The sequence below is a fragment of the Narcine bancroftii genome, chromosome 6 (assembly GCF_036971445.1).
Source record: "Narcine bancroftii isolate sNarBan1 chromosome 6, sNarBan1.hap1, whole genome shotgun sequence".
NCBI lineage: Eukaryota > Metazoa > Chordata > Chondrichthyes > Torpediniformes > Narcinidae > Narcine > Narcine bancroftii.
Window position 1 is genome coordinate 137,855,347 of NC_091474.1, and position 26,607 is coordinate 137,881,953.

The 26,607-nt window shown below is 39.9% G+C and overlaps 1 protein-coding gene across 1 annotated transcript; it reads right to left on the reverse strand.

Annotated features, from left to right (window-relative positions):
- Positions 1 to 394: 394 nt before the first annotated feature.
- tmem18 (transmembrane protein 18) lies at positions 395 to 12,996 on the reverse strand. The gene is made up of 5 exons (XM_069888253.1): positions 12,868 to 12,996; positions 12,230 to 12,347; positions 2,663 to 2,717; positions 2,253 to 2,346; positions 395 to 2,152 (listed from the first exon to the last, which is right to left on the reverse strand). The coding sequence occupies exons 1-5, from the start codon at positions 12,952 to 12,954 to the stop codon at positions 2,054 to 2,056; spliced, it is 453 nt and encodes a 150-aa protein (XP_069744354.1). The 5' UTR covers positions 12,955 to 12,996; the 3' UTR covers positions 395 to 2,053.
- Positions 12,997 to 26,607: the final 13,611 nt, after the last annotated feature.

Sequence of the window (26,607 nt, forward strand, 5' to 3'; positions counted from 1 at the left end):
GATTTGGTAATTTTATGGAAGGGTAAAATGTCTCCAGTATCAATGCAGAAATTAACATGGAAATATGAATTAGGGGATTGCAATGGGCTAATTTTTACTATTATTATAGAACAGCTCAAATGCATTTTATTGCATCTTTCTTTTGAAGAGAGAATCAGCCCGATCAACATAGAAATGGAGAGAAGTTTAAATGGAATTCAAGACTGATGTCAGGAATTAAATATACACCCTTATTGAAACATTTCATATCTATCTGGGGCAGATAGATAGGAAAATTGGGACAAAGGTGGGCATATCACCATATACCTCTGTTCCAGAATAATTTGATATCCTTTTCCCAAAACAATAAATTTTTGAAATTGTGGTATGATAAAGGAATTAAGATAATAGAAGATTGTTGTGAACAAGGTCAGTTAATGTTTTTTATTCAATTGAAGAATAAAAATGGAATATTGAGAAATATGCAATTTTGCTATTTTCAAATAAAGCAGTTTTTTTTTAAAAGGGACAAATTGAGACCAGAAAGTTTATTACCACCATGTAGTGATGTGGAAACTCTTGATGAGGGTCAGTATGGAAATTTTTGTTATTACAGAGAACAACATCTAAACCAGGATTATACAAATCTAAACAGAAATGAGAACAGGATCTCAACATTACAATTAATGAGCCACGATGGAGAGATTCGTGGAGAGATTGTCAAAAACTATTTATGTGAGATAGATTAGTACACTTTTTTACATCAACTATCTATCACAGCATACAAGTTATCCAAAAATACAGCTCACCTCCACTTTCTCTCCTCCCACAGACCGAGAGAGCGAGAATATGAATCATTCTTTGCCATGGGCTCAAACGTTAATTTTTTTTTCATTCATTGAAGCCTTTGGTATAAAAGCTGATTCAATCACAAATCTATCAGTTACATAGAGGCCTTCCACTAAGCTTGAACCTCTTGCTTCATCTCGGTTTGTCAGTGTCCTAAAACATGGCTGGATCCACCCAGTGAAGACCGATAACTCTTTGTTCTCAGAAAATCTGCACAAGAAGGCTGAAATATTAATCCTTCTTTTGGTTATGACTCTGTGATTTTGATTTAGTCTACATGATCCAAGTGAAGGCTGCTAAAATATAGCAACCTTTCCCTAAATATTTGAAGTCCAAACCTTTATTTATCATCTTAATTCCAAAGCATGTCCCAAAGTTATAGAATAAGTAACATATTCCTGACACAAAACATTGTTCAAAAGTTACAAGACTATGAATTAATAAAATACCATTTTCAGTTAAAAGGGATATGAATAACTAATAAATAAAAAAAGAGGAATCTGAGGGACCACTTCCCACGGCTTTCACTTAACTCTACAATGCCAAAATTTGTACAAAAGACTAAGCACTCTTTTCAACAAATGAGAGCAAAAGTTTCCAATGTGGTGTGAGCTGTGATCAAATAAGGCACTAGAAATGTCAATGAAGCCCCAAGTTACTTTGGAACAAAAAGTCCCATTTTAATTGGATAACTGAGGGAATCAACCGTGCCACTTAATATTTAATGAAGTAAATTTACATTTTAATTTAGAGATACAGCACAGTGACAGATCCTTCCAGCCCATGAACCCATGCTGCCCAAATACACCCAGGTGACCGATTAACCGACCAACCCTGTACACTTTTGGAACACGGGAGAAAGTGAGAGCAGCCAGAGGAAATCCAATTGGTCTCAGGGAGACCAAACTCCCTGCAGAAAATTTGAACCCAGGTCACTCGTGCTGCTAACCACAATGTTGTTCTGTCAATACACCACTGATGAAAGATGTATATTCATTCAATAGCCCAATTTAGTGCAATGTCAGCATGTGCATTTTTTATCAACTTGATAGTGTTTAAAATCTTGACTGTAAGATCTGCCATCTCCTGATTGACTCACTCCTGCTTCAATTTCTTACATTCGAATAACTCCTCAATTTGTATTCATACTGATTTCTTTCCAACATAAAATGGGAATGGGGAAATATTCCAGTTGATTTGAAAACTTCAAACTATTTGAATAGTCTTATGATGTTTTCTTTCCATGTTCCCTACTTGTTTTCTTCTTCTGCTTCACTGCCTTCAGTTTTGTCATTTCAGTCAATGTTCTATGCACCCATATGATCTAAAGAAAAGTAAAAACCAAAAAGTGGTGAAATTACTGGAATCATTTGTGAAATATAGGGCAAGTGGAAAGACAAATACAGAAAGATATGAACTCGTACCACAATGATCACTGTGTTCAGTAGAAGTGGAGCTGAAAGGATGAGAGAAATGAACATTCCACCGGAATCAAAGTACTGATACTTAGAGAACCATCTGAAAGAAAATACAAAGAGTTTCTCTTTAAAATTAGGACATCCTTGAGCAAAAGAAACTAAATTTGAAATATTCAGCAGCTTTTAAAAAATATCAAAAACTACATTACAAGGTTAAATGTCAATTGAAGTTACACATGATTAAAAAAAAAATCAATATTCAATATAAAAACCAGCAGTTTCACAACTACATTGCATCAGCTGCAGTAAATCCCATAATTTGGATCCAAACATCAAATCAATTCTCAAATGTTGCTAGGATCATTCTCCATTTCATACAAGAATGGATTCATTATAAAAATTTGAACTGCCTTTACCTCCAGTTCACCGCTGCCATTTCATTGATGTATTCCGCACTGAACACCAACATAACTGTAATAGGAAATAATAGGATGCAAATTATAAATACCTGAACATTTACCAAACTGAAGTTGGTTCTATTTCAATTTTTAACCAATTTGTGAATAATTTTTAAAGAAATCTCTAGATGTTGAAATGTGAACTGATGAATCTTTCATTCACCTTATAGTGCCTTGTCTATGAAACCTGAGTCAGTGTGACGTCAGAACCAAATTATCTACAGCTTTCTGCTAACAATTCCTGCAGGAGGAATACCACTTATTTCATGCCGGATGCTTTGAACAATTAGAGAGTAAAGAGATGTTTATTTTTAATTGGAACTGGATTCAAACAATTTCTAGAAAGTCATTGCTTGCATTTAAGCACAGCACAATGGACTCGTACTGCACTGCTTTATTTCCCCTTCAAATAAAGACCAGAATAAGAATTTATTGTCATAAAATTCAGTGTTTGCAGCAGCATCGTATTACAAACATTTAATTTATAACCATCTTACAATATTACTATAATATAAAAAAAAGTATTTGGTTCATTGATTATTCAGGAATCTGGAGCCCGGGGGAAAGAAGCTGTTCTTGTGCCATTGAGTGCTCTATTTAGGCTCATGTACCCTCTTCCTAATGGCAGCAGAGTGAAGAGGGTGTGGCTTGGGTTGTGGGGGGGTCTTTGAGGATAGAGGTTGCTTTCTTCGACACCACCTCGTGTAGATATCTTCGATGGAGTGAAGTCTGGTGCCTGTGATGTCGCAGGCCAAGTTAACAAGTTTTTGGAGTTTATTTTTGTCCTGAGAGTCAGTGCCACCATACCAGGCAGTGAAGCTCACCACGGTACACCTGTAGAAGTTTAAGAGAGTCTTCGGTGACATACCGAATCTCATCACTCACCTCACAAAGTATAGCCAAAACTGGATAATTTGCTTCACAAGATTGTGGTTCTAATTTAAGTATCAATGAGAAAGACTACATTTGTAGAATAGTAAATCTGAGTAGATGATCTTGCTCAAGTCGCATGGAATTTAAGTAAGATGCATCAATACCTCCTTATTCACAAAATATTCTCAAAGATATTGATACTTTTAACTATTTCTTAATCCATTAAGGCAAAGGTGTAAATAAATTTGACTGATATGTGAACAAAAATTAATAGCTAACCACTGATGACTAAATTTTCCTCTTTTATATTCCATCTCCAGTGCAACTCAAAATTAATGCCTTTCCTTTATTTCAAACTTTTAAATGACCATATTTTAATCACATTTCTGTCTTGTTACCCCAATTTCAAGTTTTGTCATGCAACTGATACTGTTCTTTTAACCTGAGTCACACAGCATTCCCCCTTGAGATGTTTTTGACACACAATGAGCTGCTTCTCTGAACATAATTCTGTTTACTATGCTGCTCTACAGAGATGGTCCACAACATATCTTAACATAGGTCATTTACAAAATAAATAAATACAAAATAAAGTGATACTTTACAAACTGTATTACTACATTCTACAGAACAAGTTAAAATAATCGGTTAAGTTGAATCTAGAGGCAAAGTGAGTGGACAAAGTGGTATAATTTCCATTTATCACATTATTTGAAATCTGTCTTAAGGATCAAGCAGTCCATTAAAAATAGAATTTAATTTAAAAAACAGCTGAAAAAAGAGATGAGGTAGAGTACAACTGCTGGCTTACAGCCACAGTGGTGTGTGTGCACGTGCATGGAAGTACATAGTTTCCATTTTCTCCTGGGATTGCTTAGGTTTCTTCTCACCTGTCAAAAATGGGCAGGCTGGTAGCTGGTTGATGTTTGGTGAAGTTGTGATAAATCAAAGGGGCCTGTTTCTAGGTTGTAAATATTAATGGTATACAGAGGCCTACACATTTTAAAAAAAATAATAAGACTTGTCAAACACTTTGCTTTGGGAATGTAGCTTCCAAAATGCAGAAATTATGTATGGACCATTGACAAATCTCTTTTGCTTGTGTAGATAAAATATGATAATTAGTAACACTGCTGGTAGCTTGGTGTGGGGCATTAGTTTATAGACCTGGAATGGTAAAAACAATCAGCAATCATCCAATACAATATATTAGAGTGTGTTATCAGGATAGACAATTAATGTAATTTGACCAATTAAAAGACATATGGAATACAAAACAATACTATGGTAATAACAAATATGTCCTTAGTCAGTAATATCCAAACAATCGATGAAATTGAACGTTAAACAATTTATATCAGTTATGTACCAATTACTTTTAAAAGGGATTAAAAAAGACTTATCTGACTAAATCCAAAAATAGGTGGAAAGAAGATTTAAATAGTTATATCTGATGCTATGATGTGAAAAGTATTAATGTTTGTTATTAAATATTTCAGTATAAATTTTTACATCAGCGACATATCATGCCTCAAAAGCTTTATAAGTTGAAATTGAGTCTGTTTTCGACGTGGACAGGAAAGTGGAACCTTCTAACACTCCACATGGGCATACTCTAAATTAAATAAATTTTGGGCTAATTTGATAGTTTTTTTAAAGCTATTGGGATTTTGTTATCTCAAAAAACCTATATTAGTTTTATTGGGAGATTTAAATATTAACTGGCCTTAAAGTATTTTTAAAAATTGCATTAGCAGTTGCTAGAAAATGTATTGCGGTTTCATGGAAACTAGAAACTGATTTAATGCTGGCATAATGAAATTCAAATTAGTTTCTCAAGAACGAATTACTTATAATTTGAGAAATAGGTTTAAAGATTTTTGAAGATCTGGTCTCCATACATGCAAATAATAGGCCAGTCTGTTTTGTGATTCCTTTATTCACTCTCCAACTTCATTTTGGTGATAAGATACTATTATTTTAATATACTTTTTGCTTTTAACAGTATTACATTTTTTGAAATAAGTATTAAGTAGTGAAATGATCTTTTGGACTCTCTCCTGAAATATATCTAAAAATTGGTAGTAATGTAGTAGCATGGCAAGGAGAATCTAGTTGACTATGTAATATTTATAATCAGCTCACGATTAGAAATGATATTTCTATATATATTTTTCTAATAGAACATGTATTGAAGAGTATTTCTTTTCTATGGGATCTTTAGTAGGAGGGTGGGAGGGAGGAAGTAAATCAATTAAAAATTGTCATGTATGAGAAAAACAGATTGTATATCAAATGCCTTGTAATTGATTTATAATACATGTATTAATACATTTTTAAAAATCTCATGATTGAACCCATCAAGCTTCTGCTGCCCCCCCCATCACTGGATCAACAGTTCACATATAGATCAAACGGCTCTTCAGATGATGCCACCACCCTCCATCTGGCCCTCACCCATCTGGAAAATAAGGACATATATATATATGGATGCTGTTTATTGATTTCATACCCCAGTATCCAAGAGGGAAGTTGAGCCTGCTGGGCCTAAACACCTCCCACTGCAATTGGATTCCTGACTTCCTGATGGGGAGACCTCAGGCAGTCTGGATTGGAAACAGCACCTCCAAGACCATCACATTGAACTCTCGGGACCCACCAGGGCTGCGTGCTTATACCATTGCTGTTTACTCTGCTGACTTATGACCGTGCAGCAAAACAGCTCCAACTACATCATCAAGTTTACTGATGAGATGACCGTGGTGGGCCTCGTCAGCAAGAGCGATGAATCAGCGTACAGATATGAGGTGCAATCGCTAACGGACTGGTGCAGAGTCAAGAACCTACACATGAACGTTAATAAAAAAGAGTTGGTTGTAGTCTTCAGGAGGGCCCGGGAAGGGGGGGAGGGGTGGAGGGGAGTCACTCTCCACTGATCATTGACACTCTACTGTTGAGGTCGTCCAGAGTACCAAGTTATTTGGTGTGCACTTGGCAGAGAATATCACCTGGTCCATAGCCAAGAAAGGCCAGCAGCGCCTTTATTTCCTGCAAAGGTTGAGGAAAGTTCATCTCCCACTTCACCCTCCATCCTCAGTACATTCTACAGAGGATGTATTCTGAGTAAATTCATCATCACCTGGTTTGGAAACTATACCTCCTCAGACTGTAAGACCCTGCAGAGGATAGTGGAGTCAGTGAAGAAGATTATTAGGGTCTCTCTTCCTACCATGTCAGATATCTACAACGGATGATGCATAAGGATGGCAAATAACATTGCAAAGGACTTCTCACACCTCTCCTAAACTTTTCTTCTTTTTGCCATCTGGAAGGAGGTACCATAGCATTTGGACTCTCATGTCCAGATTGGGCAATAGATTTTTCCCCTCTAAGCCATCAGGCTCCTCAATTCCTAGAACATACGTGTATATGGATTTTTATTGTATTATGTTTTAATATTCAGCTCTTATTTATGTAAATTTGGAGAAACACGATCTCATCTTTACTGTGCATTGGATTAGCAGTTATGGTAATGAATGACAAATAAAGGTGACTTGACTTGCTGTATGTTGTTGAATTTAAAGTTCATGTACAGCAAATCACAATCACAGGTTAGTGCACTTTCATCCTTTTTCTAGCTGATTATTAAAAATGGCATTATTATCAACTAGCCCCAAAAAACAGGTAAAAGGTAATGAACTATAAGAGTGTTTTTAAAGTAAGAGTGCAATTAAAACATACTTACCAATGATTATCCAAGAGGGTGAATGGTAAAGGAAAGGGAATATTACAAGGCAAATTGGAAGTTAACCAGAGAAACAAAAGTATAATTTGGTTTCAGAAGTAAACATGAATTTGAAAAACAAACAGGAAAAAATTCAGATGCTTCACAACATTATACAGATAACCGTTCCCTATGGATACCACAAGCAGCTATTAGTTTAGCGATACCAAAGTTGAGTCTACATTTAAGTTTTAGATTTGTGCATTACACTGCAATCTTAGATACAGACATCTAGTTGTACATAGAAGCATGCATACGGTACACACATTACATAGCAAGGTTTCTGTTTCAGTTGAGCATATTTGATTGATTCAGCATCAATCCTCCATTCATCTTCTAAGAAGCCAGCTCGTTTCTTCAAAAATGATTGAAGGACAAGCAGATGGACTTGGAGTTCAGGTAGAAAATAGTTTATTCTAAGCATAAACTCTGACACCATCTGGTTGCAACAATGATTTATTTCTATATTGCAAATATGCTGATATTGTTGAATTCAATAAATACCAAAATACACATGGAAGTTAAAGACAAGATGGATTCAGCTAGATGAAACACACAATTGAGATCCATCTGTAAACATCCTTACACAGGTTAATTGTATGGATTTTATGTATACAGTGGTAATATACAGCTGGGTAGGTCACGTCTCCAGAATGGAGGACCATCGCCTTCCCAAGATCGTGTTGTATGGCGAGCTCTCCACTGGCCACCGTTTCAGAGGTGCACCAAAGAAGAGGTACAAGGACTGCCTAAAGAAATCTCTTGGTGCCTGCCACATTGACCACCGCCAGTGGGCTGATATCGCCTCAAACCGTGCATCTTGGCGCCTCACAGTTCGGCGGGCAGCAACCTCCTTTGAAGAAGACCGCAGAGCCCACCTCACTGACAAAAGACAAAGGAGGAAAAACCCAACACCCAACCAACCAATTTTCCCTTGCAACCGCTGCAACCGTGTCTGCCTGTCCCGCAACGGACTTGTCAGCCACAAACGAGCCTGCAGCTGACGTGGACATTACCCCTCCATAAATCTTCGTCCGCGAAGCCAAGCCAAAGAAAGAAGGAAATAAATTTAAAATATTTCTGAAATGCCACACTGACCTCTAGTGACAGTATCGAAACTGCAATGTCCAACCTTGCCACAAATTTTGCATCTATTTTTCAAATTTCTATTAATCAATTTGGCCTTCCATACCATTTGCAGCAATTTTCATTTCATGTGAATCACTGACAACTTTGCTTTGTATGCTTTTGTATTTCATTTTTCCCCCACAAAGTCACTAGGAAAATGAAATAAAGGGGAAAAATATATACCCTGAAAGATAACATTTCGATAATTAACCTATTGTTTTATGAGTAGAGGATAATGGGTCCAAGTTAAGTTGCAATTGATGCTTCCATTATCAGTGAGGTCAAACACACACTTGGGGACCACTTCACAGGGCATTCAGCCCACAATGGATATCGCAAAATGCCAGTGCTTGCTCTTTCAACTTCCACACTATATGTCCATTCTTGGTCTTGTCCATTACCAGGATGAGAACCAACACAAACGAGCAAAGTCACATTTCATATTCTGCCTGGGCAATCTACATCCCGATGGCATGACTAATGAATTTTACGATTTCACGTAACCCTCTCATGTTTTATCCTCTTTTGATCCAATTCACCCAGTTGCCCACCTCTCATCCTAACCCATTTTCAATCTCTCCCTCCTGGCTCCATTTACTTCTACCCACACATTTCAGCTGCCAGATTCCCTCCCCCATTCTGGTCCAATGTCTTTCACCTCTCCTCTGACCACCTTTAACAGTCTTATTAGATTCCAGCACTTCAATCTCACGTTACTCTTCCGTAGCCATCTCCATCTTTACCCTCCTATGACTTATTTTACTGCGCACACTCCCCTTTTTTCTCCTTCTTTAGCTCTGTGTATCACCTATCTCCATCTCAAAACTCCACCACTTATTCTCCCTATCTGTATGTAATCCTTCACTACTCCTTGGTTCACCAATCCCTACTGGCCCGTTTCACAACCCCACCCCCCCACCACCAGACCCTCTCATACTGGCTATCTCCACAATCAGTATTGATGAAAGGTTTTGATCTGAAATGCCTGTTACTCTCCACCTCACCTACAAATGCTGTACAACCGACTTAGTTCCACCAGCAGATTTTTTTTGTCTCAGATCCCAGCATCTGTTGTCATTTTGCAGTGCAAAAATATAAAATGCTTCATATTATCAAACTAATCTCCCCACAGACATCAAGGTCAGAAGCTTGGTCAAAGAAGAAAGGAAATGTGGAGTGTCTGTGGGGTGTTCTGGAGCTTAAAGTCTTGGCAGCTGAAGCTATCAGTGGCACAACAATTAGATTTGAGGAAAAACCAGGTTAAAATTAAAGAGCAAATATGGAAGAGTCATTGATTGCAAAGATATTAATAGATTGGATCATGGTAAGAGCAGGAAATAATTGAAAACAAAGAGAACATTAAAAATTCTTTCAGTTTGGGGAGGTAGGGAGGGTGGGATGGGAGGAGGGAGGGGGGGGAGAAAATGGCACTGTATATGTGTGAAAAGGAAAAAGTGTGTACCATGGTTAATGTGATTTATGGTGTGAAAAATAAAAAATAAAAAAAAAATTCTTTCAGTTTTACATTTCCTCTAAATGGGGCAAATCAAAATAACCTTCATTCCATAAACCATTTTAATTATACCTATTCTTTATATTTTTTTAGCCCTCCATTGTGAATTTTTCACCACTTATACACAATTTAGAGACAGATCAAAAAAGCAGATGATTAAGTAAAACTTTGGGAGTACTCAGCATATTGGAAACAAATGAAATGTGGAGCAGCATATAAATAACAGAGACACACTTGCAGAATCCTAATGCCTGGATGTCCTGAGCCAGAGCTGGCAATTTCTGAGCTATGAGAACAGATTTAGATCAATATTTTCAATTCCCAAATTCTTTTCTCCATGTTCTCATTCTTTTACTGCTCTCATTCACTCAATGACCAGATAAGCTTATCCCCATGACCACATTGGCTTTGCCTAATCAGTAACTTCCCCTTCCTCTGTCAACCCTGCAGCTGCATAAACTTCTTTTGTTACATTTTCAGTTCTGACAAAGGGTTTTTAACCTAAAATATTAGCTCGGTTGCTCCTTCCATTGATGCTATTGGACCTGCTGAGAATTTCAAGCAATTTGTTTTTATTTTATTTTAGATTTTGAGAACCCAATTTTTTTAAATTTTAGATTAATATAAACTCAGCTAGGTTGATTGCAACAGAAATGTTTTGAAAGAACATGATATAGTCTACATTTAGACTGATAAGATACCATTGGGATTTTGATCATAATGACCAAGGATTGTTGATGCAGTGAGAGCAACAGCTTAAAATCCATAATTCCCTGAAAGTGGCAATATTGGTTGACAGGGTGATGAAGCCATATGACATAAGTCAGGACATATCATAAAGAAAATGGGAAGCTAATGTAATAACTTTACAAAATTCTGGTTAGGCTGCATGTGGAATATTGTATGCAGTTCAGGTTATAGTTTACAGCATAGAAACAGGCTCTTCATCCCAATGTCCATGCCAACCAAATTGTCTTAATGAACTAGCCCCATTTGCTTGCATTTAGTCAATTTCCTTCTAAACCTTTTGTATAAACATATCCATATAAATATATTTTAAAACCCATAAATGAACCCACCTCCACCGCCTCATCTAGCATATATCCTCTATCTGCTAAGTGAAAAATGTTCTCAATAGGTTCTTTTTATGTTTCCCCTCTCACCTTAAACCTAGGATCTCCAGTTTTAGGCTCCCCTTTGCTGGGGAAAAAAAAGTCCCCGTCAACCTCCTCCACTCCACAGAGAAATAGCCCAGCCAGTCAAACTCTTTATAATTCAAACCTGCCAGCCTTGATAACAATCTCATAAATCTTTTCAGTTTAAAATCTTTCCTACAGCTGGGTGATGAGAACTGCACACAATACTCGTAAGTGTGGTCTCTTGAATGTCTTGTGCAGACTCAGCTCTTGAATTCAATGCCCTGATTGATCATTTAGCTGTGTCATCGCTTTCATGGAAACCTTTTGCTTACCACAGTTGAATGGAACTGATTCACTGGAGAGAATGCAGAGGAGATTCACCAGGATGTTTCCTGGATTGGAAGACTTTAGTTATGGAGAACGGTTGTATAAACTGGGCTTTTTCTCCATCCTCCCCCCGGGGCATAGGTGGCTGAAGAGTGACTGGATAAAAGTACATATGATCATCAGAAACATGGATAAGATAGGCAAAATCTTTTCCTATTGTAGGTGTTTCAAAACCAGAGAACATAAGTTTAAGGTGAAAGATTGAATTTTTGTTTAGAAACGGATCTGAGGGTCAAGATTTTAGTTTGTACAGACAGTAGTTGATCAGCTTGATGAAATCAGGTACAATTACAGAACATCAAGACAAAGAGACATGGCACTGACGGATGTGTTCCAAATGTAGGCAAATGGGATCAGTGGAGATAGGAACAAAAAGTGGATGTGGTGGGCTAAAAGGAACATTTCTGTGCTCTTCAGTGATACCATGACGGTGGCTGAACCCTGATCTGTGCATTTCAAACAAGGAGTGTGGAGAAGTCACACATATCTGGAAACCAATATGTGCAACTACTTGAGAGGGAGGGAAATTTGAGATGGCTGCATCCTGGTATTTTCATGACATGAATAGAAATGAACATAACCCAAGGGAGATCTCTCATAGCTTCACCAAAAGTACTTTAAGACACTGGATTTGGAATGAATATTTAATGATAATTGATCTTGCACTTTCAAAAATAAAACAAAACTGAGAAACAACTTACTCATAAAAAGGAAATGAGCAATCTGCAGCCGGTGGAATCTGATTGTCGTCAGAGTTAGTGCAAAGCAGAGGATGTGAAAAGTTATCAGTCCAATCAGCCATGGCTCTGACCACTGAATCTGCCCAACAAAGGGAAGAGAGCAAAATAATCCATCTTAAATTCATGTTTTAAAATTCTATTTTAGATTTTGTGGCACAAACGGTTTATAAAATCATAACTGCCACTTAATTTTATTACGAGTTTCTATTCAAGTCTTCATAGTGCTGCACTGTCCAAAGGATGAACACGGAAGCTAAACACAATCCGCTGGAGGAACATCAGCGGGAGAAAGAGTGGTCGACGTTTCATGCCGGAACCCCTTCCTCAGGACTGAGGAGAAGATTATTGCTCCCCCACTGACCCGCTGAGCTCCTCCAGCAGATTGTGCTGCGCTTCGCATTCCAGCATCTGCGAATCCCAATGAACACGGACCACCTGCCGAGCCCGGACCCCACCCATCCGTCGCACGGTGATGGCGTCACTGACCCCCCGCACACTGTCCGAGCAACGACGAAAGGTAAACCAGGACGCCTCGTTTTGACTCGCCCCGGCTTTTTATCGCTCCACCGCGCAACCTCTTCCCACTCTCCCTCACTTACTGACAATAGGAGGGTCCAGACGTTGGTAATACGCAGCTGACTGATTTCATCCACTGGAACCGCTCCCGCTTGATCGTCTTTCTCCATGTCCAGTGCCGAGTCTGGCACCGGAAGTCCCGCCTTCTTCCGTTCAGCCCGACGGTTTCGTGGACGGGACTGGTGAATTCTGCTGTCAGTCACAACAGGCGCTGATCAATGGGCAGTTCACCAAAGTCTGTTTATTTTTATGCATTTTTCTCAAATACATAAAAGTTCCTTGAATTACCAAAGGGAAGCGTAGTTAGAGAAAGCACAAGAAAATAGAATGGTTTAGGTCACCAAGCTCCTCCAGTTTTCCCACAGTTTGGTAAGATCAACTCCTTCAATATGTCTATTCCCTGTCTTTCAAAATGTATAAGGCAATACAGAAAGAGGCCCTTAGCTCATCAGGTTTGCTGATAATCAATCATTCATACCATTTTTTAACTGTCATAATCTTATTGAATGTGGAGCAGACCCAAAGAGTCACATTGTCAAGGGGCCTATTGTGCTTTTAATTCAATTAAATCACATGTGTGGATGAGGAACCAGATAGAAATCGTTCTTTCCACACTGCATCATAGAAGCCAGCTTATCTACCTCCTCTAAATATCTCCCATATAACGATCTCCATTATCCTCTGGGTTATGGGAAAAGAAATTCCCACTTAATTAAGTTTTACAAGACTGGTTCCTTCCATCCCCTTTTTCAAGACACTCCCACTCGTGGAAACATCTATCCTGTCATGCCCCTCAGGAACTTAACAGTTTCAATAATATCACCCGTCATTCTTTCAAACTCCTCATTCTTTCAAATTCAAATCCAACTGTTTGACTTGCTTCTGATAGGACAACCTTTTCATCGCAGGAATTAGCCTAGTGAAGCTCTTTTGATCTGCCTCCATTGTTACTGTATCCTTTCTTGTATTAAGGAAATGAAAACTACATAATGTTCTAGATGTGGCCTCACCAATATCCTGTGTAATTGTAAACTCCAGGCCACAATATCATTTGCCTTCTTAACAACTTTTGCAGCTGCCTGCACATTTCAGTCATTTGCATTTCTCTTGATGTGCCTAAGTTTGTGATTTGATTCCTTGCATAGAAATGCATGTATTTTCTCACATTAAACTGACATTGCCAAGTTTTCACTCACTCACGGTCTAATAATATCCTGCTGCAGAATCAAATATCCACATCGTTACATGCCCTCCCACCTTATTTTGGTGAACATTGCTGAACATCAATGTCTTAAATTTTGTTCTTTCCTCCAGATCATTAATATAAATAGTAAGTAATTGATAACCCAAGCACTGATTCTTCGGGTATTGAGTAGTTACACACCTTTCTAGCCTGTTGAAGATCTCTCTATGTGATTACTAGTCTCCAACCCACACCAATACACTGTTGCCAAAATCATAGCTCCTGCGGAGCACTCGTTTTTGTCAAATGCAATTAAAAAAACCTAGGAATGTGGATCAAAGAACAAGATAATATTTCAGAATATGGAATCTTCAGATGTGATTAGAGTGATGAATGATATGAAAAAGGTAATTGCAATATTAACACTGAATAGTTAATGATCACAGATACTTTTTTTCTTCTTTTGCATTAATTATTTTAAAAAAAATGTAATTTATAGCAATTTTTTCACCTGTAATGCACAATGACGGTGCCACAAAAGATCAAATTTCATGATTTCATGATGCATGTTCATGACAATAAATTCTGATTCCTTTAGTAAAAGGGGGCATGTCCTGGCAGGGTCTCTAAATGAAGCCATGTGGGTAAAGTTTATAAATAATAAGGCGTGATCACTTTTCTGGGAAGTATTTCAGGCCTCCTACCAGTCAATGAAAGATAGTGGACAAATTAAAGAAAGTTTAAAGAAATATAGGGCTGTAATGGTAGAGATTATAATTTTCCCAGTGTAAACTGGCATTGTCTTAGTGTGAAAGTCTTAGGGAAGGAATGTTTAAAATGTGTCCAGGAGAGCTATTGTAGACAGCCGCTCCCATCGACTGCTCTGCACCCGATGCAGCCACCGTGTTATTGCACAAGCATAAGTTCCCGCGAGGCATGTTAGTTAAAAACAGAGCTTGGCTGAAAGTAGACACCATTAAAAGAAGCTCACGTTATACATTGTACTGTTGTTAAATTTAACAGTAAAGCATTCGTTAGAGGTTGCCACTTGTGTTGTCTGGTTATTCAATGAAATAACAAACATGGTGTCAGAAGTGGGATCGCATGCATCCCAAGCCTGAAGACTTCAAGTGAAAAGTGAGTAACCAGCGCCACGCTCATAACACGTTTGTAACTGCACTATAATTGAAACAAACCACGAAAGACCTCAACAATGAAGACACTGTTTACATCCGGTACCGAACGGATGGCAGTCTCTTCAATCTGAGGCACCTGAAAGCTCACACCATGACACAAGAGCAACTTGTCCGTGAACTACTCTTTGCAGACGATGCCGCTTTAGTTGCCCATTCAGAGCCAGCTCTCCAGCGCATGACGTCCTGTTTTGCGGAAACTGCCAAAATGTTTGGCCTGGAAGTCAGCCTGAAGTAAACTGAGGTCCTCCATCAGCCAGCTCCCCACCATGACTACCAGCCCCCCCACATCTCCATCGGGCACACAGAACTCAAAACGGTCAAGCAGTTTACCTACCTCGGCTGCACCATTTCATCTGATGCAAGGATCGACAACGAGATAGACAACAGACTCGCCAAGGCAAATAGCGCCTTTTGAAGACTACACAAAAGAGTCTGGAAAAACAACCACCTGAAGAAACACACAAAGATCAGCGTGTACAGAGCCGTTGTCATACCCACGCTCCTGTTCGGCTCTGAATCATGGGTCCTCTACCGGCATCACCTACGGCTCCTAGAATGCTTCCATCAGCACTGTCTCCGCTCCATCCTCAACATTCATTGGAGTGACTTCATCACCAACATCAAAGTACTCGAGCTGGCAGAGTCTGCAAGCATCGAATCCACGCTGCTGAATACCCAACTGTGCTGGGTGGGTCACGTCTTCAGGATGGAGGACCATCGCCTTCCCAAGATCGTGTTATATGGCGAGCTCTCCACTGGCCACCGAGACAGATGTGCACTAAAGAAGAGGTACAAGGACTGCTTAAAGAAATCTCTTGGTGCCTGCCACATTGACCACCGCCAGTGGGCTGATTTTGCCTCCAACCGTGCATCTTGGCGCCTCACAGTTCGGCGGGCAGCAACCCCCTTTGAAGAAGACCGCAGAGCCCACCTCACTGACAAAAGACAAAGGAGGAAAAACCCAACACCCAACCCCAACCAACCCATTTTCCCTTGCAACCAGGCCTGCCTGTCCCGCATCGGACTTGCCAGTCACCAACGAGCCTGCAGCTGACGTGGACATACCCCTCCATAAATCTTTGACTGCGAAGCCAAGCCAAAGAAGAAGATAATTGCAGATGGATTCAGAAGGCCGACCCGCTCATGTTCGAGTGCAATGTGGCCGAGAATTGGTGCGATTTCAAACAAAAATATGACATTTTCATTGTGGTGCTGTGTAGTGATAAGTCTGCCTGAGTCAAGCAAACATTTTACTAAATTTGGCGGGCCCTGAGGTCATCGAAAAGGAAAGGTCATTCTTATACTTAAACGAGGTGTGTAAAAGAGGTATCATTATCAGCCCAGCTGAATCAAGAGAAGACTGAGTGCTTACAAAGAAAACTTTGAGAAATGCGCAATCCACAAAAGAACTTAAAGATGGAAAGGCACAGATTTAATACCAGAGGCCAGGTGAGTCGATTTACTTGTACATCAGCGACCTAAATATCAGGGCAAAGACCTGTGACTTTGGAGCACTCTCTGCAGAGTTGATGAAAAACAGGATTGACCTGCTGCATCTGCAGCGAAGGCATGAGAAAGGCACTGATGTGTGTCAACTAATGCTCACAAAGTCCATCTCCATGTGTCTGCCCTATGAGACGATGGAGAACAGCAGAAAGCTAGCCCCTCCACAGCAGCAAGTCGTGAGTGTAGACGCAGTCTAGGTGGGACCTGTGAACAGGCAGTGGCTGGAAGCCAGAAGAAGAAGCCAATCAAGCCCTACTACACCCTCACTCAGGACAGAGTGCAGTAACTGCGATGGCGACTATGTGGCAAGATAAGAGATGTGCCCAGTGTTCGGCCAACAGTGCAGAGCCTGCTGGAAAAGGAACTATTTTAGTAGATGCTGCAGAGCCAAGCAGCAACTCACCCCAAGACCCAAATACAGAAGGATGATTAACCAGTTGGAACCTGAGCAAGGACAAACCAACTCAGATGACAAGTTTTAGGTTGATGGATTGACTCTGCAAATGGCAGGAGATCCAGCAAGAATCAGAAGGAATAACAAAGCATTTGTAACAAGATAAATGGCAAAGCAACAGACACAAAAGTTGACACAGGAGCCAAATCCAATGTCATGTCACAAACGACATTGAACCGACTGAGGAAGTCAGAACAGATCAAACCGTCCACCAGGTCCACAAGCCTAGTGGCATTTGGAGGCAGCAGAATCAGAACCGATGGCACAATGTAACCACAGTGCTACATACAAGGACAGCTGCACCTACTAACTTTCTTCATAGTCCAAGAAGATGTCCTGCCTCTGCTGGGGCTGAGTGCAAGCATGGACATTGAACATGTTTCGTTCAGCAGAGAGGAATACCAGTTAAGTCTGGCCGAAGATGATTTGACACACACAATCTTTTCTGAGTACATTGACCTTTTCACAGATGAACTGGGGAAACTTCTGGTGATATACTCCATATAGCTCGACCCAGAGGTGAGGCCCATGGATTGTCCGGCACACCGTATACCAGTAGCAATGAAAGACTAGGTTAAGGCTGAGCTGGACAGGATGCAGAACCTGGGTGTGATTACCCAGTCTCTGAGCCCACCAACTGGATGTCCTCTAAAGTGGCTGCTAAGAAAAAAGACGGACAGAAGATCCGGATCTGTATCAACCCAAGAGACCACAATATACCATCCAATGCATACTATGGAGGGAGTTGCCACGCAGAAGGCTGACACGACTGTTTTTTCAGTCTTGAACGCAAAAAAATTCCTCTGGCAAATCAAACTTGACTACAAGTCATTACTGCTGATCACATTTAGTACGAGTTTCAACCAACACAGATTCCTGTGAATGCCATTCAAAATCAATTCAGTCACTGAAGTATTTCAAAGATCAATGGAGCAAATCTTTGCGGGGTACCCCTGTGCCATTATTGTTGATGACATACTTGTAGGTGGTGAGTACTTGGAAGAGCACAATGCAAATTTAAAAAACGTACTCGACCGAGTCTGGAAGGTAAACCATAAGCTCAACCCTGGAAGTGCAGATTCTGCTGAACCAGGTTGGATATGTAGGCCATGCTTTCACAGGCCTGAAGGCAGAACCTTTAAAGACCAGAGCAATCAGTCGAATGCCCGTACTGATAGATGTGACTGTGCTACATTTCCTGGGCATGGTCAAGTACCTGGGAAAGTTCACCCCGAACTCCAGTTGTACTGGCATGAGCATCAACAAAATTAATTCGATGCATCAAAAAGACATATGTCATGCCAACCTGTTCTATCGTACAACAATGTACGAAGACCAGTCAAGTTAATGTGTGATGTATCACAGTACGGTCTGGGTGCAGCATGCTTGCAAAATGGAAAACCAGTAGCCTACGCATCCAAATCACACGCTGACACGGAGACCAGGTACGCCCAAATTGAGTTTTTGCCTGCGCAGAATTTAAAGAGTACATGTATGGTAGACCAGTGACCATAGAAACTGACCACTTACCTCTGATCACAATTCTGAAGAAGGCAATTCACACAGCCCCTGCTTGATTACAGAGAACGATGCTCAAACTTCAGAAACACAACCTGATTTTAGTTTCAAGTGTGGGAAAGAAATGCACTTAGCTGATGAGCTATCCTGGGCTCCCAGAAAATGCATAATTCCAGCAAGCTGAGGAAGAGGACATTTTTGATATAATGACAATAATACACATCTCCTGGTTGGAGGAACTGAGAGCACACAGCTTGAAGATGCACTTTGAGGATCCTTGGCACTTTTATCAAGGACGGCTGGCCAGACAAGCAGCACAGCCCACCACCTGAAGCGCAACCCTATTTCCCATTCCGAGATGAACTACTCATCGATGACGGAATCATAATGGAAGGCCAGAGAACAGTAGTCCCGAGTTCACTACAAAACATCTATGTCAGGAACCAGCACAGAGGCCCCACCCGGGTACAGAAGCAACCAAATGCACGTCTATAATTTTTTTTGCCAGGGATGACAGAAAACATAGATCAAGAGGTACAAGCTTGCTCAGTGTGCAACAGCACTAGGCTGCACCAGCAGAAAGAGCTGCTGCAGTTCCATCCAGTGCTGGACCTCTCCTGTCAATTGTGGCAACAAACATCTTCGAATGGCACAGTCAGCAGTATTTGGTACTTATCAATTCACACTCTGGATGTTTTAAGATTGGCCTTCTACCTGACGTCACTCCCTCGTCAGCCATCACTAAGTACACTTTGTGGCAACATGGGATTTCAACCACAACACTAACAGCTTGGAGTACCCACAGTTAAACAGGTTGGCTGAAAGAGCTGTGAGGAGTGCGAAGCAGTCCATGGAGAAGTCTTACAGGGAGAAGATGGATGTGTTCCTCAACCTGGTGAACCCAAGGAACATACCTTGTGATGCCACATTGGGTTCCCTGGTGCAAAGACTCATGTCCAGGCAGATAACCCTGCCAGTGGCAAGAAGGCTCTTGGAACCTCAGCTGAAGAACACACAAGAAATTAAATCCCAACTGCTGAACGGGAGGCCAACACAGAAAAGGTGATATGACAGAAACAGCCGGCCGTTCATGCCATTAGCAGAAGGGCAAGACATAAGGATGCAGGCTCCTCCGGGCTATGCAGCATGGGCATAGTTGAAAGGAGCTGCCAGGAGCCCAGGTCATACCCAGTAAAATCAGAAGGAAGGGTGTACTGGATAAACTGTTGACACATTCTACCAGTAAGGGAGCCAACCCCGAACCATTCCTGATGAAACTACAAACCAGCCACCCGCATCCTGAACTATTCCTGATGAGACGATATACCAGGATCTGGAACATGAACCCGGGGTAGGCAGAGCTCCCTCAGTAACAACCCATGAAACAAATGGCTGCACCCCTGAAACCATGGATAGCACATCCTCTTAAGCTGAAGCACCCCAAGCATTGACTTCCAACAATGGGCTCTATGTAACACCTTCTGGATGTACTTGTAAGCTTAACCCAAAATATCAGGACTAAACTGGACTGGCTGTTCACTGCTGAACTGTCATTATTGTTATGTACAGCAGCTACATGGATTGTGGTCTGTGGAGGGGGTTGTCCAAGAAAGGGGATGTAGACAGCTGCTCCCAGCGGTTCTTTTGTCCTGCTGCAGCTACCATACTCGACACAGTGCTATTGCACATGTGCAAGTCCCCCACAAGATGTGTTAGTTAAAAACGGAGCTTGGCTGGTAGCAGATGCCATTTCAAGAAGCTCCTATTATATGTTGTACTGTTGTTGAATTTAACAGTAAAGCGTTCGTCAGAGGTTGCTACTTGTGTTATCTGTTTATTTAATGCAATAACAAACAGCCATATTAAGCCAGTACAGAGGTAGTCTGACTGGAGAAGGGGTAGAATGGGAATGGGACCAAATGTAGGAAAGTGTAGCTAGTCAAGTGGTTTGAATGTCAGTGGGAGAATATTTTGGAGGTACTGACCACAACTGTATCTTTCAAGCTAGTTACAAGAAAAGATCAACATGGTCCAAAAATTGGGAGGGGTGGGGATTGGGGAGAGGAGGATTTTGAAAGCATAAGATCTGAAACAGAAGACTGGGAACAGCTGCTTTTAGGTCTACATTCACAAGTGGAAGCCATTCAAAAGTTTGAGCTCAGATCTAATTCATAGGGGGTGAAGGTAATGTCAAAATGTTGATGGAATTTTGGACAAAAAAAAATGGAAGGACTGGAGATGGAGGCCCAACAATAGTACTGTAAGTGTGGTGAAACACAAACATAAAATTAGGAGGGTAAAGTTGGGGGTAGACAAGATTATGGAAATTCCCAAAGTATTTCATAAGTTTATTGAGAGTAAGAAGATAACCAAGAAAATAACATGATCCAAAGGTAAATTTAATCTGGAGAACCCTACGAATAATGGCCTTCATTTGAAAGATGTTGACATACAACATTTGCTGTTATTGAAGCTTTATGAAATCCCATGTGATGAATACTCAAATTTGGACAAAATATCGCAGAATGTTGTCTTGACCTTGGAGAGATTACTATAACTTTGGAAGACTGAAAAGTGATCTGATTAAGATACAAACATTGATTAATAATTTTGATAATGAAGTCACATAAAACCTCTTTCCTGATGACAAAATCCAGAACAAGATTCCATTAATCTGCCAGATCATTCAGGAGTGAAGTAAGGAATCTCAGGAATGGAACATGTAGAATTCTTTCAAGTTGTATTCTGGGCTCAACTATCTTGTGCACCTTAAAAATGTCCTTCCCTCCAGAAGAATTGGGGATGATTGCTAATGTTAACACAATGTAAACTGCCACTTGCAACTCATCAGACAATGAAGTAGTCATTGAAAAGAGAAAGACTGAGGCAATATTCACACTTTGACTAAAACATGGTAAGTAATGTTTACTCCACATAATTGCTAGGTAATAAACATCTACAATAAGCAAAAGCATTTAAATACCTAGACTTGGCATGCAGTGGAATTACCTTCACCAAGTCCCCACCATCAACATGCTGGAGAATCATCTTTGACCAGATTCTCAAATGAACCAGCCTCAGAGCTGAGACCTGCCTTTTGGCTCCCACTACGTTTACTCCTTTTCCCTGATGGTGGTTCTAACACTCGAGAAGCAGAATGTCAATCATGTGAAAATGGACTTCTTGTTTGTCATCCCAGAAATCAGTAAATGTTCACTGTCTCTCCCACTGGTGCACTGTGGTTACAGTGAGGGCACAAAATGCACTGTTCTTAATTGTGTAGTTACACAGCTCTTGCCAAATTCAATTTCTGGACTGCATACCTGTAATCCTTTTTGAACTCAACTTGTATATCAGATCTTATAAGCTCGGATGTATAATTTCTAGAAATGAAATTCAGTTGCGACTCTAAAAACAAAATTTGAGATTTAATATTGAAAACTTATGACGTAAAAAAAACCTGAAACTCAATTTATTAATCAGAACAAAAAAACTTGCTGTGTGCATTATTATAACATTGCAAACCTAATGTCACCACATTTCTTTATTTGAAACAATATGATGCTATAAAATGAGGGATGTTAAGTAATTAAAAACATCTCCATTAATTGTGTGATTAAAACAATCATGAGTTAATTACAGTTTTAAATGCATGATAAATTATGGAATAGCAATACTGAAGAAAAAGGTTTTGTTTTTAAGAGGGGAGGAGAAGTGATGGAAGCAAACAGCGAAGGAGTTGAAGTCAAGAAAGAAGAGCAATGGGGGAAATGGAGAGACAATGATGAGAGCACAGAGAGCAGTGAAGTAGCAGAATGGGAGTAATTTTGATTGTCATTGATTGCATAACTCATAAGTCAAATCAATCAAAGGATACTAAGTTTGACTTAACTGTCTGAACAGTCAAAAACAGGGCACCAACATCATGTGCCAGTTCTAGAAGACTTACAACTCACAACAAAGTTGAGCAGAAAGATGATTAATGTTGCTTCTAATAGTTTGATGTCCTGTTTACAATTACTGTAAATGTTTGGATAGCCCATCAAAAGTTGAGTAACCTTGCTGAAAACTAAAACTGAGTTTCAAATCTATCTCTGAGACTATACTGAGATCTGCTCATACAAGTACACAATCCTTTATCAGGACATCTAAAATCCGGAAAACTCCAAAAGCCGGCATTTATTTTCCTGGTGTTGGTACAGTGGAGGGGGAGAGAGGAGAGACAGTGGCATGACTAGGTTGGACGGGGTGGAGGGGGGAAGAGATGCCAGCGTGACTCAGGTGAGCGAGTGGGGAGAGAGACGCTAATGTGACTCGGGTGGGCAGGTGGGGGAAAGAGACAGCAGCGCGACTTGGGGGGGAGGAGAGAGACGGCAGTGTGACTTGAGTGGGGGGGACAGCAGCGGGACTCGAATGGGCGAGGGAGAGAGAGACGCCAGTGTGACTGGAAGGGGATGGATAGGGCAGCACAATTCGGGTGGGCTTAAATCTGGGACAGCTGGCTTTTGTTCTAAAATCTGGAAAAATTCGGAATACACTGTCCCCCAAGGGTTCCAGATAAAGGATTGTGCACCTGTATTGCATTCTTTTCCACATTCCTTTGCTATGGTCTATCCTTCCAGCATATAAAACCTGATGATTGTTATTTGCTGATGAAATCTTGTCTGAGGAATGCTAAGTACTTTTTTTTCTCCTGTTACAGAGTTCTGTGTTGTGTATTGACTGATGTGTTGAGTGGTTTTATGTTAAAAAGTGACAGTTTACCTTTAAGAGCGAAGGTGAAGGTGGACTGCTGAGAGAGTGGGAGACAGACTGAGCATGTGCAGAAAATGATCTAAAAATTTCTGATTGTCTGGAAGACAGTTTAGAATGTTGGGATTTCAAAAAGGGATGAACATTCTGAAGGCAGCCAGAAGGATCCGGACCAAGCCAGTTCCTCTCTCTCTGCAGCAAGACAAGACAACTTTGAATTTTGTTCTCTCTCTCTCTCTCTCTCTCTCTCTCTCTCTCTCTCTCTCTCTCTCTCTCTCTCTCTCTCTCTCTCTCTCTCTCTCTCTCTTTCTCTCTCTCTCTCTCTCTCTCTCTCTCACATATCTTTTGGCTTCAGTTTACCAAACAAACTGAATTTTGTTTATGATCTTTGCTTCGGTTGAGATCGAAGTTTTGTGAGTCTTGTGTGTTTTGTCTTTGTTTTGTGTCTAAGATTTTCTGTGGGCTGGTTGGAAATATAACTTAGACTTTAATTACATATGTTATATTTAAGCTGGGAAATTTATTAGTTTTACACTGTTGTAGAAATTTGCATAGTAACCAGTGGGCATTGTTATAAAAGTGGGCATTTAGAATTAAAGTTTGAAGGTGAATTTTTGTTAATAAAGTAATTGTTCATCTTTACCCCTGTGTGATATGCCTTCTTTGTGGTTGCTGGTTTGATCTTGTAACACTCCCCAGATGCTATTCCTTTTCTATATAATGAGTAAGCTTGTAAAATTTCCTTTCATAATTTTGTGGCACATTGGTAAAGGACCCTTAGGATACTTGCGATGTTAAAAAAAAAGTAAGTTGAATGAATAACTTGAACTAATTGTTGTATGCATAAGTACAGATGAAATGAAAATCTTACTTGCTGCAGATTTCTAGGTACATAAGGTATAATATCAACAATTTTAATAATAATCACACATAGGAAGAGAAAAAAAGATAATAAATACAAAAGGGAAAAAATGAATAATAAATATATTTAATAAATATGTTAGCACCTCATTATACTTCTCAAGAAGTGATACTTTATTTTTCCTGACCCTTAATTAAAAAAAAAAATTGAATGAAGTTTGTATTGTGTTCTAAAACTTCTAGAAACCTTGCTGTGTGCAAGATTTTTTTGCTCAGGTATAAATCCCACTGTCCATTTCTGTGCAGTACAATATTCTTGCCACCAAGTGTTGCTATTGTTCTTTGAAATCTTCATATGCTGTTGAGCAAAATATTCTGGAGAGAAATCTCTTGGAATTCTACAAAGTAGCAAAACAATTATGTGCACAGTTTATAAACATTTTATTGGAAAAGTGTTTGCTATCCTAAGCCCCTTTCACATTTGCATTACAGTAAATTGGCCGCTCAGTGTCCCGGGATAGGAATGAGGGTTTGACCCTTCACACTAGACCACTCCTAACTGGGACACTGAATGCTTTCACACTTGCAAGGGTCCCTGGCGTTTGCTCTGTTCTACCTTTAATCAGAAGAACCTGCAATGCATTTGCCCATTTCACAGTTGCCTGATCTCAATACTGGCATCTGCAGACGCTGGGGATAGTACTAGGGGTTGAGGCCAGCAATCCCCAGCGTGAGATGATGTAATTTGATGCCGACTTTGAGCAGATTTTGCTTTCACACTTGCCACTTTAAAAGCCATTTGGCGTTTGATTCTTGGGATCACTGGCAAATGTGTAATAGACAGCTCCTAAAAGGCAACAAGTTCGATCTGATTACTCCAGACATATAGTTCTAACATGTGGAAGCACGGGGCATGCTGGTATTATACTCATTTGGACATTACTTCTGCAAAATTTAACTGCATTACAACATGATCCACAAATAATGCAGGGATTATTCATACAGAAGCGTGCCTTTGTAATAGATGATAGACTTGCCAAACCACGGTAGGATTCATCAGCGGTTAGGTTCCATTTGAATCCTCTTATTAAGTTCCACTATGGGCTTTCTTCTTACACCTCCATATCATGGATCAATTGTGATATTGACCCCGATCTCATCTCTAGTAGTCAAATGTCATCCTTCCCTTCACCTTAATATCCCTCACCCAATGCTCCATTCTCAAATGAAAGCTCTTGGTTTACCCTTAATCCTCCTTTCACTAGCTGCTCCTAGGCTTTCCCTTTGTAACCTATGACTACCTTGTTTCTTTGCCCACCATTGGGTGAGTGGTGTAAAGACAAATTATGCACTTTGGAGCTTGCAGTCAGAATTATGGAAAGCCATAATGGGGACAAGGAAATGGCAGACTAATTGAATAGATTATTTGGTTCTGTCTTCATTTAAGGAAGATAATGTTCTGGAATATTAGGGGTCTAAGGGACTAGCATAGAGGAAATTGCTATCAGCCATGAAACTGTGAGGTAAATGATGGCATTGAAAGTCGATACATTTCCATAGTCTGCATCCCAGAGAACTTAAGGAGATGGCAATGGACATAGTAGAGTTATTAGTGATTATTTTCCAACATTTTCTATGGTCTGAGCCAGTTCTTTTTGATGGAGGGTTGCTGATGTGGCACTATATTTTAAGAAAGAAGGGAGAGAGAAAACAGGAATTATGGGCCAATTGGCCTGACTTCATTGGTGTAGAAAATGCTGGAGTTAATTATTAAAGATGCTAGTGCAGTTCATTTGAAGAGAAGTGATAGGATTTGTCCAAGTCAACAAAAGGGAAATCATGCTTGGCAAATTTTCTTGAAATTTTTTAAGGATGTAACCAGTAGTGAGGACATGATGAACCAATTTTTGTGTATTTAGATTTTCAAAAGGCTTTTGATAAGGTCTCTCTTAAGAGATCAGTGACCAAAATTGGAGAATATGCTATAGGAAGTCCTGTGGTGATGTGGACAAGTAGGAAGCAAGAAGGAAGGGAAAAAAAAAGCTCTTTTCATATTTGCACGTAGTTACTCGTGGGCTATCAGAAGGTTTATTGCAGGGACACCAACTACCGGTATTTACAACATAGAAATTGAATGTAATCAATTTAAATTTGCAAATGACACAATTGGTGGCTGTGTGAGTTGTGGGGAAGATTTCCAAAGTGCAAGGTGATTTGAACAGATGAGTAGAGTGGGCAAATGTATGGCAGATTCAGTACAATGTAAATAAATGTAAGGTTATCCACTTTGGTT